The 14582-nt window shown below is 44.9% G+C and overlaps 3 protein-coding genes across 7 annotated transcripts in view; 2 read left to right on the top strand and 1 right to left on the bottom strand.

The window, feature by feature from the left end:
- The first annotated feature begins 377 nt into the window (after positions 1-377).
- On the top strand, positions 378-1607 carry tmem251 (transmembrane protein 251). Its single transcript, XM_035151069.2, has 2 exons — positions 378-651; positions 791-1607. The coding sequence occupies exons 1-2, from the start codon at positions 378-380 to the stop codon at positions 1171-1173; spliced, it is 657 nt and encodes a 218-aa protein (XP_035006960.1). The 3' UTR covers positions 1174-1607.
- A 2320-nt stretch (positions 1608-3927) lies between these two features.
- Positions 3928-8847, top strand: ubr7 (ubiquitin protein ligase E3 component n-recognin 7). Of its 4 annotated transcripts, none has more exons than XM_035151064.2 (12): positions 3928-4394; positions 5333-5454; positions 5600-5733; positions 5993-6068; positions 6423-6518; positions 6611-6664; positions 6888-6993; positions 7064-7131; positions 7215-7388; positions 7744-7909; positions 8021-8082; positions 8496-8847. In XM_035151064.2, the coding sequence occupies exons 2-12, from the start codon at positions 5338-5340 to the stop codon at positions 8586-8588; spliced, it is 1146 nt and encodes a 381-aa protein (XP_035006955.1). In that variant the 5' UTR covers positions 3928-4394; positions 5333-5337; the 3' UTR covers positions 8589-8847. The 4 variants fall into 4 exon arrangements, with proteins under 4 accessions (XP_035006955.1, XP_047193997.1, XP_035006954.1 ...); XM_047338041.1 differs by having other exon boundaries at positions 3958-4394; positions 5993-6053; XM_035151063.2 differs by having other exon boundaries at positions 3976-4394; positions 7058-7131.
- Positions 8848-9020: 173 nt separating this feature from the next.
- The window catches only part of LOC118104010, a 9132-nt gene continuing 3570 nt past the window's right edge, over positions 9021-14582 (bottom strand). For both annotated transcript variants that reach the window (XM_035151058.2, XM_035151059.2), the window contains 3 exons: positions 13863-14582; positions 13570-13739; positions 9021-11671 (listed from right to left, as the gene is read on the bottom strand). The exon at positions 13863-14582 is cut by the window's right edge and continues 56 nt beyond it. In XM_035151058.2, the coding sequence (XP_035006949.1) occupies positions 10747-11671; positions 13570-13739; positions 13863-14582 (1815 nt within the window). In that variant the 3' untranslated portion in view covers positions 9021-10746. The remainder of the gene's footprint in view (positions 11672-13569; positions 13740-13862) is intronic.

Genomic DNA, 14582 nt, shown 5'->3' with positions numbered 1-14582 from the left:
TAGATATATACTCTTCTATAAAACAGCGCCACAGTTTGTTTGAAGGTTTTAAATAAAAAAACTGATGGAGTCAGCTGGTGTCTGACGTCACCCAGAGGTCAGCTGACAAAACCGGAAGTGACGGGCTTCCCGGAGCTGCCGGGATCCAGCTGAGATAGAGAGTCCACAGCAGAACTTTATTTTGAAGGATTCAGCGCGAAGGAAGGTGAGAACTGATAAAAACATGAGCTAGCAGGCTGCTAACATGTTGCTAACAGATGAACGGGCTGCTAACATGTTGCTAACAGATGAACGGGCTGCTAACATGTTGCTAACAGATGAACGGGCTGCTAACATGTTGCTAACAGATGAACGGGCTGCTAACATGTTGCTAACAGATGAACAGGCTGCTAACAGACGAACAGGCTGCTAACATGTTGCTAACAGATGAACGGGCTGCGAACATGTTGCTAACAGATGAACGGGCTGCTAACATGTTGCTAACAGATGAGCAAGCTGCTAACATGTTGCTAACAGATGAGCAAGCTGCTAACATGTTGCTAACAGATGAGCAAGCTGCTAACATGTTGCTAACAGATGAGCAAGCTGCTAACATTAACAGGCTAAACGTCTCCTTGAAAAACTACGACATTCAGTGGAAAGTGATTTTGCGTCAGTTCATATTAAATGTTAATGTCAAAGTGAATGTTATTAAACTCAGTGTTACTAAAGTTAATGCTCATAAAGCTCATATTGATAAAGTTATAGATAAACTTGTATTGACAATTGATTTGTTATTATCTGTCAACAGTATGGAGGATGATGAACTTCCGTCAGAGGATGGGATGGGTGGGCGTGGCTCTCTACCTGCTGCTCAGCATCATGGCGGTGTACTACGTCTTTGAGGTGCACACACTCAGTTTGGAGCGTGTGCAGGGAGGCGGGGCCAGTCTGTCAGCTCCACCCTCTGTTTTCACCTGGTCTCACCTGCTGTCACTTCCTGTCTGGATGTGGGTGTCGGTCTTCCTGCTGCCTTACCTCCAGCTCTTCCTCTTCCTGTTCTCGTGCACGAGAGCCGACCCCCGTGCTGTCGGTTACTGCGTACTTCCTGTCTGCATCGCCTTGCTGTGTAGTCGCCGCCACACCACCCAGAGACCGACAAATCACAGGGCAGGGTCAGTGATTGACACATAGCGAGGACCAATCTGCGAGGCCGCAGTGGCTCTGGACTGTCAGCATTGCACGTGATGTCATTTCCTGTGTGCCTTTTGAACAGTAACATTCCCATTGGACGTTAACCCTCCACCCTGTCTTGACAGGAGTGGTGGTCAGTGTTGCCCTCAGTGACGACTGACAGGACCTCTGAAACTCAATTGTTCTCTTGTTTTGTTGTGACATCACAGACAGTCCTGGAGTGTGTTGAATATGGTGACCGCAGCACATCCAGTAACCACACCTACTTTAACCAGTTACCTAAAACATGGTTACTGTTGCCATGGTTACCGCAGGTTAATATTTAGAACAGAGGTTGTCTGTGGTATGTTTCTATTGTAACATGAGTCACATCACACACGCTGGTTACCATGACAAGTCTAAACACAAATTAAAAGTCTTTATAAACGTTGAAACTTCGCATTGTTTAATTATTTTTTTTAATTTATTGAAGCGACGACCAGCTGCTTCCTGACCTGTCCCCATCTGTCCTCCCCAATAGAAAGATGATGTCCACTCAGATCAGGACTGATTCTGGATCAATAACTCCTGATCAGTCACATTTAAAAAAAACTTTAACCTGAGACACACCTGTTACAGCTTTATTTATAACGTTTCTACCCAGTCATGTGACTGATCACCTGACATCATCATCATCAGTTCTTGACGTCATCAAGTCTCAGATAGTCCTCAGGTGTTTCATGGTTTGAGTCTTTTGGCTGGACGTTGTAGTTCACATTTTGATGACTCTTCTTCATCACTGCCTTCATCACTGTCCTCGTCTTCCTCACCTGCAGTAGATAAAACAGGTGAATGTGACATCATCTAACACAGATCTGGGGTTTACAGCTGCTCAGTTTACCTGAGCTGTGACGTCAGTAAAACATCAACAGGTTAATAAAAAATCTTTTCCACCAAAGTCAACTTATATATATTATATTCATTCAGGCCAACCGGAGTTCTCTCTCTGGCTCTGTGGTGTTTGCATTGGGTGTTAGCTCAGTGGTGTTCGATCAGTGGTGTTAGCTCTGTGTTGTTAGCTCTGTGGTGTTAGCATCAGGTGTTAGCTCTGTGTTGTTAGCTCTGTGGTGTTATCATCAGGTGTTAGCTCTGTGGTGTTATCATCAGGTGTTAGCTCTGTGTTGTTAGCTCTGTGGTGTTAGCTCTGTGGTGTTATCATCAGGTGTTAGCTCTGTGGTGTTATCATCAGGTGTTAGCTCTGTGGTGTTAGCTCTGTGGTGTTATCATCAGGTGTTAGCTCTGTGGTGTTAGCTCTGTGGTGTTATCATCAGGTGTTAGCTCTGTGGTGTTAGCTCTGTGGTGTTACATCAGGTGTTGCTCTGTGGTGTTAGCTCTGTGGTGTTATCATCAGGTGTTAGCTCTGTGGAGTTAGCTCTCTGGAGTTAGCTCTCTGGAGTTAGATCTGTGGTGTTAGCTCTCTGGTGTTAGCTCTGTGGAGTTAGCTATGTGGTGTTAGCTCTCTGGTGTTAGCTCTGTGGTGTTATCATCAGGTGTTAGCTCTGTGGAGTTAGCTCTGTGGTGTTAGCTCTCTGGAGTTAGCTCTGTGGTGTTAGCTCTCTGGAGTTAGCTCTCTGGTGTTAGCTCTGTGGAGTTAGCTCTGTGGTGTTAGCTCTCTGGTGTTAGCTCTGTGGTGTTAGCTCTCTGGTGTTAGCTCTGTGGTGTTAGCTCTCTGGAGTTAGCTCTGTGGTGTTAGCTCTGTGGTGTTAGCTCTCTGGTGTTAGCTCTGTGGAGTTAGCTCTCTGGTGTTAGCTCTGTGGAGTTAGCTCTGTGGTGTTAGCTCTCTGGTGTTAGCTCTGTGGTGTTAGCTCTCTGGTGTTAGCTCTGTGGTGTTAGCATCAGGTAACTGACCAGCTGCGCAGGCTCCTCGGGCTTTTTCCCGCTCCACCAGTTCACTGAGAAGCTGTGACACGTTCACGTTCAGCTCCTTTATTCCGTCATTTAGAGAACTCAGGTCATTTTCCACTTGAACGCAGATTCTCTGTGTGTGTTTGTCTCTGAGCTTCAGCTCCGCTGACAGCGCCATCTTTACTGACGTCATCGCGCACTGTCTGTTGCCTTCAAGTACCTTACGTAAAATCCCACCATAATATAAACATTGAGTACATCATAAAAAATATATATTTCATTTTAATCGAGCAAAAATGAGCGACGCATTTTTTAGCGTGATAAACTCGCTTGACTCCAAACCCTTTTGTTCCTGTCAGGATCCTGTAGATCTAACTAAACTTCAAACATGATTTAAGGACACAAAAACCTGGATAACCCACAAGTTTCTCTTATCAAACTTAGATAAAGCAGAAGTTTTACACTTAAACACCTTAGAGACACATTATCTAATGATGAAGCGCTCTAGATGAAATCGTCCTCACCTCCAGTGAAACAGTCAGGAGTCATCTTTGATCCTGATTTGTCCTTTGATTCTCATTTAAAACAAATTTCTAGGACCGCCTTCTTTCACTTACGTAACATCTCAAAATCAGAAATGTCTCAAAAAGATGCAGAAAAACGAGTCCAGGCCGTTGTTCCATCCAGACATGATTATTGTAATTCCTTATCAGGCTCCAGCAGGAAGTCGTTAAAGACTCTGCAGTTTGTCCTAAATGCTGCAGCACGTGTCCTGAAGAGAACCAGGACCAGAGACCACACGTCTCCTGTGTTAGCTTCACTACACTGACTTCCTGTTACATTTAGAATTTAAAATCCTCCTCCTCACCTACATTAATAATATGGAAGCATCAAACCTTAAAGGGCAAATAGTACCATATCACCCCACTAGAGGCAGCACTCTGATCTGTCGTGTGTGACCCTGATTTTGATTTTTCTTGAGATGTCGACTGTTCTCTAGTTGATTCTGTTCACCCTGTGATTTTAAATCTTGTTCTTGTTTGTATTGACTGAATCCGTTTTTAAATTCGATGACCTGTGACTCAGATTACCGCCAATTTTAGTTTTAGATTGCCGCCAAAGACGACCTACGGAAGTGAACCGGAAGTTGTCATCAGCTAGCTGTGGCTAGTAGTTTGACAACAAAGCTCTGATCCTCTGGACATCACACGGAGCTGGTTATTATTGGTTATTATTGGTTATTATTGGTTATTGGTCAGTCGATCGGCTGCTCTACAGACTGATCAGACGCTGGAAAGACTTTGCTTCTACTTCCGGTCCGGTCCCGGTTGGACTCGGTGAGTGTGTGTTTTTTTTATTAACAGAGCTAACACCGTTAGCATTAGCACGGAGCAGAGACAGGCGGTTTCCCTGATGAGGCTAACTGAGGATAACTGAAGCTAACTGAAGCTAACTGAAGCTAACTGAGGATAACTGAAGCTAACTGAGGATAACTGAAGCTAACTGAGGCTAACTGAAGCTAACTGAGGATAACTGAAGCTAACTGAGGCTAACTGAAGCTAACTGCTGTCATATTGATCAGTGATCGATAGACAGTACTGAAACACACACACACGTGTTTGTCTTACTACAACTGTGGGGACACTCCTCACATTTAATTCAGACAGTAAAGACAGAGATAGTAGAGACAACAGAGACAGGTAGACACAGACAGTAGAGACAGAGACAATAGAGACAGACAGTAGACACAGAAAGACAGTAGACAGAGACAAACAGTAAAGACAATAGAGACAGACAGTAGACACAGACAGTGGAGATAGACACAGAAGGTAGACAGACAGTAGACAGACAGTAGACACAGACAGTAGAGACAGTAGACACAGACAGTAGACAGAGAGTAGAGAGACAGACAGACAGTAGAAACAGTAGAGACAGACACAGACAGTAGAGAGACAATAGAGACAGAGACACAGTTGAGACAGACAGTAGAGACATTAGACACAGACAGTAGAGACAGAGACAGACAGTAGACACTGACAGTAGAGACAGTAGAGACAGAGACACACAGTAGAGACAGAGACAGACAGTAGACACCGACAGTAGAGGCAGTAGACAGAGAGCAGAGAGACAGACAGTAGAGACAGAGACAGACAGTAGAAACAGTAGAGACAGAGACAGACAGTAGACACTGACAGTAGAGACAGTAGAGACAGACACACACAGTAGAGACAGAGACAGACAGTAGACTAACCTGAGGTTGACCCTGTGTTGGTAGTAAACATGTCTGAGGAGCAGACGGTGTCGCTGGTTGATGTTCTGGAGGAAGATGAGGAGCTTGAGGAAGAAGCTTCAGCTGTTCTGGCAGGAAGTGACTCAGATCACTGCTCCTACCCTCAGGTACGCACTGCACACACTGACCAACAGGTGGCAGCACCAACCAGTTATTATTATTGTTATATTATTATTATTATTATTAGAGAGGTATCAGTTTGGTGTTTGTTTAAATCTAAGATGAGCTCCATATGTAACTGTGTGTTTTCAGGGCTATGTGAAGCGTCAGGCTCTGTACGCCTGTAACACTTGTACACCAAAAGGCGGAGAAGCAGCAGGAGTGTGTTTGGCGTGTTCATATAAATGTCATGAAGGTCACGACCTCTTTGAACTCTACACCAAGAGGTGAGCAAACGCATCATCACTTTCAATCCCTGATCAGTACATCCATCAACATCGTCCTCAGACGGACGTGAGTTTTGATCTGAGCCAATGTGCTGTTTACATGTGAAGGACGTAAAGCTCTGTTGATAATAATAATAATAATGTAATGCTCTGTAAGTCAATAATCCAGAATACATGATAAAAGGACTGAAACTGTTTTAAATAAATATAAGTATTTGGTGTTTCTTTTATTTTTTCTTCTGTGTGTTTTTTTCTGCAGGAACTTTCGTTGTGACTGTGGAAACAGGAAGTTCACAGAGCTGCAGTGTAAACTCCATCCTGTTAGTCCACATCCAGTAAAATGACACAAATGAAATGGACACACATGTTTTTCAGCTGTAAACTGATCAAACAGGTTCATGGTTTTAGTATCATGTTTATTATCAGCTCTTCATGGGTTGAACACGGCTCATAGCGCCACCTGGTGTTTTAAACCATCTTGGACCTTGGACCAGTTTGAGAAGTAGGTGGAGTCAGACTCAGAAGTGAAGTTATACTTTAAATAAACATCAGTTCATCATTGATCAAACATGGCAGATGAATCTGTTACCTGGCATCCTTATAAATACATAAACAGCTGTCAGGTCTCTATAACCTTTGTTAATCGTTGGTCCCCACAATGCACGTTAAACACGAGTGGTGTGTTTCAGGATAAAGACGAGGTCAACACTCTGAATAAATACAGTCACAACTTCTTTGGAGTTTACTGCACCTGCAGTCGACCTTATCCCGACCCCGACGACCAGGTGAGACATCACCCCCCCTCACCTGACCCCCACGTGAGCTCTGGACTCCACCGAATGTGTGTCTCTCTCTTACTGGCTGGTTTTGTCTCCAGGTGGAGGACGAGATGATTCAGTGTGTGGTGTGTGAGGACTGGCTGCATGGCAGGGTGAGTCTGTGGCACAGGAAACATTTACATGATGCTTTGCCTGATGAGGTTTGGACAAAGGACATCACACAGGTGATTGAGTCCTGTGCTCTCGCTGCGTCTCCACTCAAAACTAAACAGTCCAAACTTTCTTAATTACATAATCTGAATGGTGCCGTGAAACTTGTTGTGGTGCCCCCTGGTGGTCAACCTTCACCGACCTCACCTGTACCTGTACCTGCAGCACCTGGGCTGTGTGGTTCCCGACTGTGTCGAGCTGCAGGAGATGATTTGTGAGCTGTGTATGAATAAAAATGATTTCCTCTGGACCTACGCTGATCTCCTGGCAGGTAAGTCACTGACTCACAGCGGCTGTGTGACGTGTTTCCTGCATGTGACGTACTTCCTGTTCAGTCTCAGGTGCAGCAGCTCAGGTGAAGGAGGAAACAGGAGGAGAATCAAACACAGACGCTCCTGACAAACCACAGGTGAGAGGCTTCCACTGTTCAGACTGAGTCATGTATGCTCAACCACTCTTTCTGATCCATGTCATTGATGAATGATCTATAAGGTGGATCAGGTGGATGATGTCATCGAGCCCGGCAGTAAGCGGAGCCGCGAGGAGGCGGAGTCTAGCTGCAGACTGAAGGAACTGCAGAGGATTGGTCAGAACAGACTCCGGTCAGGCGCTGTGTTCTGGCCGTCAGGGTGGCGCTCCAAACTCTGCTCCTGCACCACCTGCCAGGTAACGAGTTTAAATTTCCATTGGCTGACGCACTCATGATGTCAGCGTGAGGTCATAGGCTTGTGATTTGACATGTCACATGACGTAAACACATAGTTTGTCCACACTGCGCAGCGACTGGTGGATTTTTAAATGATCTAAATGTTTGTGACCAAACTACGAGCAAACAGCCACATGACAGCGTGTTACATCACTGACGACCTGTTGGCACGTTAGTCTTCAGATCATCACGTGTGACTTCCTGTCTGTGCGTTCTGCAGACAAAGTGAAGACCTTCACCCAAGTTTCTCTCAGAACTTAAAAAACCAGAACACAACCACAGACCAGTGTGTAACTGATCTGTGTCTGTCCTCAGGAGCGTCTGTCACAAGCTAATCTGTCCTTCTTATTGGACGAGTGGGACACCGTCCTCGCCTACGAGAGAAAAGGAAAGAACAACGAACAGACGCAACAAGGACACGACCCTCTGATGTCAGCTCTCGACAACCTGAACCGAGTGCAGCAGCTCGAGATCATCCACGGTAAGAAAAACTACCACACTGAAAACTACAAGTACTACAAATTAAATTAAAAGTACTCTGCATGAAACTACAAGTTCTACACATTTTGTTTGTTGTGTTTTTTTGTTTCAGGATACAACGACATGAAAACTGAACTGAAGGATTTTCTTCAGACGTTTGCAGCTGAAGGAAAGGTCAGTGACCTCTGATGTCATGTGACTGTTCTGTGATAGGTCACTGACCTGTGATGTCATGTGACTGTTCTGATAGGTCATGACCTCTGATGTCATGTGACTGTTCTGTGATAGGTCACTGACCTGTGATGTCATGTGATTGTTCTGATAGGTCGTGACCTGTGATGTCATGTGACTGTTCTGATAGGTCATGACCTCTGATGTCATGTGACCGTTCTGTGATAGGTCACTGACCTGTGATGTCATGTGACTGTTCTGATTGATAGGTCATGACCTGTGATGTCATGTGACTGTTCTGATAGGTCGTGACCTGTGATGTCATGTGACTGTTCTGATAGGTCATGACCTCTGATGTCATGTGACTGTTCTGTGATAGGTCACTGACCTGTGATGTCATGTGATTGTTCTGATAGGTCGTGACCCCTGATGACATCCGTCAGTTCTTCGAGCAGCAGCAGAGTCGTAAGAGAAGGAGAGTCGACGACGGACGTTTCTACTGCACCTGATCACCTATAACCTTTGACCTCTAATGAACCATGTGATGAGCCTTGGCCTGTTCCTGATCTCGTGTGACATCACTTCCTGTCGATCAGCTGATGTTTGTGATGTCTGGACACTGGTTTTTATCGTCTGTTTATTTTGAAGCTTTGAGACACTGAACGTCCTGTTTTTAATGTTTGTTTCAGAGGTCAAAGGTCACTAACTGTAATGTTTATTTGTGTTTTTCTTTATAATGAAAATCAATAAACTGAACCACAAAACCAACATGGACTTGCTCATATTTCAGGATCAATCAACATGATTGATTAACTCTGCTTTAAATCTGTGCTGTTTGTTGAAGTCATCATTATGTTTGTCGTTGTCCAGATGCTTCTCCAGATGTTGCTCCGGGGCCCGGACCTGGAAGCAGGATCTGGGGTTACACAGGTAACTTCTCATTTCAGCTTTAAAAAACAAAGACTTTATTCTTTTAATCACAGCAGCTGAGAACAGGAAACATCTCATGGGTTCAAACGCCAACATGACTCAAACGCATTTAATCAGAACATAAATGTTTGGTGTAAGAAGACGTCAATTTGTGGTAATATGGTAGGAATGACCTCATCATGACCTTATCGTGACCTCATCGTGTCGTCATCATGTAGTAATGCTTAACGTGTACAACCAATAAGATTAGAGACGGAATCTACAGCTAACTAATATTAGCAGAGTAATCATCATGTGGTATCAATGTCATGACAGATTTCATAATTGATTAATATTAAACTGTATTACAATATAAAAGTGATTATTGATGGATCAGGGTATGAACAGTGTTTCCATTCTGCTTTTGAGTTTCTGTGCCAGAGGTGATTGAGTCCGTGTGACACGTAAATAGGTGACGAGCACGTCTTCCTCATCTCTTCATCGTGCAGGTGTCTGATAATGTTCAGCTCCTTCAGAGGTTGGACCAGTTCAGCTTCAAACAAACGTACACCACGGTCTGCGTGCCAGAAAGTAATCAGATTACATTGTACGTGTACATACAGGTATTTTTTGGGGGCTTTTTTCCATTATTCTTTTTTTGGCAGGAGATCTTCAGACCAACTGAAGAAAATCCTTTCAAATTTGGTCCAAATGTACATTTAGACTCAGATGAACTGATGAGTGTCAGTGGTCAAAGGTCACAGGGACACAGAGTTGGTTGGTGGAAGGGATCCTAGGATTGGCTGTTGTGTTTATGTGACTGAGGTTAGAGAATCGAAACGCCGGTCCGTCCAGTCGGGAATTGAACCAGGGACCTGCTGCTCAGGTGTGTGGAGGAAATCATTTTCTGAAATAAAGAACCTAATTGTCTTTTAAGTGCATGTTTATTCTTAACCGATCTTACAGCATGCAGACGTGAAGATGGGTAAGACCAAGAAACATTGTCGGGCGTACTCTTTCATACAAAAAGAGGTGATGTGTTTGCTTATAAGCCGAATTGTGTGTGTGTGAAAATGCGGAGTACACCCCCAGAAGATAAGATTGGAGGAGACAGCAAAGTGATGAGTGGCTCCGATGTCTGGATTTCACCTAGTGAGTCACCAACAGACATCTTGTCAGGTCACATGTGGTGCGGCCATCTCCTCACACGTGATATGCATAAGCACAGATAATAGTGTGGTTACATAAGCATGTATAATACATAGTATAGTATGATTATATAATTTTCCATTACAGGTGCGACCATGTCGGATACGTCCCGACTCCTCCACATCATTATATTACATTTTATCCAAACAGCCGACCATCTGGTTGGAGGACGACCACTCTTCCCCCTCAGCCACAGCCGCACTACATCAGGGGTAGATCACAGTAAATATGATTTTGAATGTTCATAACTCATCTGTGTCGAGGGGGTAAAAGAATCAATCGACTGTGAATCTGATCAGTGGAGAAAACGGAGGTGGGGGTTCTCTGGCTGCTCAGTGACTCCAGCAGCAGCTCGTCTTTATAGAAGTTTTAACGATTCCGGGCACTGGAAATCATCTCTCAGATGAAAATTGGATTGTTTGTTGATACCAACGTGTTGAAACACACGGAGATGCATCGAGGTGGGAAATCAGTTCAGCTTGAGGCATGGACAAATCTTTCGCTGGAACAGAACTTGTCCTCTCCAGAAAATGTTTACGTTTTGTCCATCTAATCGAACATGGCCTGTAAGTTCCTGTACAGGGCACGGTGGGTGATGGACAACATGGCCCTTGATGTCATCCCGGTGTCGTCAATAGTGTAGGAGTACTGACACTCCAAGAACTCTCTGGGAAACTTCTGCCTTGTAGATTCATCACCAAGACAGGCGGCGAGATGGACGGTGGCTTCGATCCGGAAGAAAGACAGCACCAGAGACATGACCCAGGTGACGATGTAGAACGGGATTGTTGCTTCCAGACCACCAAGGATGAACGGGATGACGATGCGGCCTCTCCCTGGTCTACCATATGTTTCTGTGAGATCGACCAAACACGTCCATGCACCATCATCTGGAACGTTGAGAGTACTGACCATGATGTTGGGAATCAGTCCTGCTTCCTTCATTGAGTTCCAGCCAGCTGGCAGTTTCCTGGGCCGGTGTCCTTTATCAGGAATTTTACAGCCACTTTCTGGAACACAGATAAACTGTCTGTGCCGAGGTTGTATGAGTCCTGTAGCGATGCCGTACGCTGCATCAGCAGCGAGGAGACAGTTCCAGGGGGAATACAGGAGCACGTCTTTGATGTTGGACAGAGGCATCAGACAGGAAGCTGGAATCATGGAGTCTGTGATCGATCCGTGAGCCACAAAGATGATGTCCACTTCACTGTCTTCGTCTTCGTCTTCGTCATCAGACTCGTCCTCGTTTGACTTCTTGATGATTTCATTTTTCATTAATTGAAACAAAGCCACAAGTTTGAGGAAACACCCTGAATTCTCTCTCAGCCATCGTCGCACCTCTTCGTTCTGGCATGTTTTCATGGCATACCTTATTAATACTCTCTCGTCTTCATAGCTTCTCTCTGGGTTTTCAATGATGCGCTTAACTTTCTCCTGCTTGCGCTGTTCTTCTTCCATCTTCTCGAGCATCCGCCTGTGAATAAAACAGCAGAAGGTCCAGTTAGCACGACTTCAAACACATTTTACACTGAAATGGTTCAAACAGTTGGGACGTTGAAACTCCCAGGGGATTTTTCAAATGTGTGTTTGCTGTTCTAGTGTCTAACGATTATTTAAGCAGGGTGAATTTAGATGACTGGTTGTCCATCATCAGTGGGTAGTAAGAGCGAGGGCATTCCTGATTACTGCATTTTAGTAGTTGTCAACTATTCCTACAAAGTAGTCAACTAGTCGATTAATCGTAGGGGACATGTTTTTTCCAACCCGTGTCAATTTGTGTGAGAGATAAGATGTTTAGAGAAGTCTCTGATTGTCGTCTGCCTTCCTTGTCCACTCTGTCGTTGCTAGCGTTAGCCATAAGCGTATGTAGCTATACACACTGTTGCATTACTTTAGGTCAGCGGACGTTTCTATCTACTCTGGGTTAGTTTTATTAGAGCATCTGAATCTGGTTGTTTGACCATGTTTCCTTCTGGCTCTGTGTGTCTAACAACAGTGCCCCCTGCTGCATATCTGCTGTAGGTACCAGTGCTTGATTACTGCCCCGGGCTAAACCCACATATAAATGACTAGTTGACAACGATGCAGTGTGGACTAGTTGTGTTGATAGTCGACAAGTTGAGCAATCTTAGAACCCTTGTACGAGCTGGATGTGTCCAGGACGTTGCTCTGCAGGGACTTGAGTCATCTGACTGGTCACAAGCTTGTTGCCACAAGGTGTCGAGTTTAGCTACCAGGTGGTGTCGCAGGGCCACGTTCGGTTGGCTGCTGGGTGCTGCTCCAACATAGTACTTCTGTTTCAGAGCTTACATCCAAATCTTCGGTTCTATCAGACAGGAACCAAACTAAACCCGAGCCTGTCCAGACAGCCTGAACAAATCAGTGAGAATATCCTGTTTTATGCGGCGCGGTATCTCCACGCATCTCTTTGTGTTCATGGGATTGGTTCATCTTTTGAGGTGCGGCCTCCCACTTGAATCTCATTGGTTCCTTTGGTTGTCGATATAACGTTATGTTGTTGAAACAAAGAAAAGATAGAAGGTTATATTGGTGGGAGGGGTCCCTCCTCCGACTGAAGGTATAGTGCTTCTGCTTCATCAGCCTATGGCCCATGAGCCCTGAGAGTCTGAACCTCAGGGACACACCTCAGCCAGAACTGCCTTGAAATCACAAAGCAGTCTGCAGATGCACATTTCAGCACCTGGAGTAAAAATGAAATAACTGAGCTCTGTGAGGCTTTATTTTACATAATGAATGATAAATGAATATATTGTTATATACAGCAAATAAGTCAGTGAATTATTAGAAGTAATTAATGGTGTCAATGAAAATAGATCAATTATGAAGGATGTGAAGGTGCGATGATGCAAAAATTCATCATTAACAGTTGGTTAATTGGCTGCTACAAGATTTGTCTGCCTGGTTGCTGTGGTGTCCAGCTTTAATACCAGGGGAAGTTGGGAGAGTTTCTGGACTCTTCTGGACACACATTTTACTAAGAAGCTGCAGGAAAGGTTCCAGAAAATGTCCAGAGACACTGACTCAGACATTTGTTCAGACATACAGAACCTGCAGAACATGTGAGGAACATGTGAGGAACATGTCAGGAACATGTCAGGAACATGTCAGGAACATGTCTGAAAACAGCCTTAGCTGCTAACAGGTTGCATTAAGGTGTTGCTCTGTGGTTCCTGGTTTGCAGTTGTAAATATTAGGAAAGGTCAAACTGCTTTGAGTGAAGGTTCTGCGCTAAACGCCTGATGCTTTTCTTATTAAATGTAAGTGGTTTGGATGTGTTGACCTTCGGTCTCCCACTGCAGCTCTTTACCTGAGGAAACAAACCTGCAGGAGCAGAAACTGAGAATCACTTACTTCATATCTTTAAACTGATCCTTCAGGGCCTGCGTGATCTTTTGGATGGCTTTGGCTGTGTCTCGCAGGGATTGGCTAGCTTCAGTCACGTTGTTGTTCTTGATCAGATCTGTCCAGTTGTCGATCGCCTCGGGAAGCGCAAACGCCATTCCAATAGCTCCTCCCACAAGCTGATGATTGACCGAAACAGATCAATAAAGGATTAATTATCAGATGATCAAATTATCCTTCATAAAAACATTCAATTAAGAATCGAATAAGAAAAGTGTGTGTGTACAGGAAGTTGATCTCACCATGCTGCCTCCTTTGAGCACTGTTTTCAGTCCAGTCACAGATATCTCCTTGATCAGCTGCTGAGCTCCTTTAGCAAATAGAAAGTTACATTTCTTCCCACTTGCGCTGAGCGTGAAAAACCCTAAAACTCCAGTGATGGTCACCAGAATAGGGACGTTGAGGCCAAGGCCGGGACTGAGGCTTGAATAATGTCCTCCACCAAAAGACCAATTCGGCTCGTCACCGATCATTCTGAAGTTGATCTTCATCCTCACTCCACTTCGTCTTGCCACAGCTCTCAGGATGTTAGTCAGGATGTGTCTGTCCAAATCGTCCGGGTCGGCGAATCTGTTCGCCTCCTTCTTCTCCGACTTTAGTTTCTCGAACAGTCGCTGAATGTTTTTTGCTGATTCGTTGCTTTTCTCTTCGATTTTCTTTGCGTCTTTCATGGTGCTGCTGGACAGGAAGCCCTCGATGAGTTGAGTGGCCACAGAGATGACGGCACCTGCTCCTAAATATGTTCCTCCCAACAAACCTAAAAATGGAGCAGCTGCTCCGCCGGAGAGGAAGGTGAGGCCGGCGCCGATCACACACGCAGCCCCCACCACAGCCACCGAGCTGCCCACACATTCAGCGCCATTGCATTTCGTCCTGAGGGACTCGAGCTCCTTGGCCAGTTTGACCAGTTGGTCCGCACAGCGACTCCTCTGGTCGATCCAGGAGAACATCTGCTCCAGCAG

The sequence above is a fragment of the Hippoglossus stenolepis genome, chromosome 20, assembly GCF_022539355.2.
Source record: "Hippoglossus stenolepis isolate QCI-W04-F060 chromosome 20, HSTE1.2, whole genome shotgun sequence".
NCBI lineage: Eukaryota > Metazoa > Chordata > Actinopteri > Pleuronectiformes > Pleuronectidae > Hippoglossus > Hippoglossus stenolepis.
The sequence above is the reverse complement of the archived record's forward strand: the minus strand, read 5'-3'. Positions and strand labels throughout refer to the sequence as shown.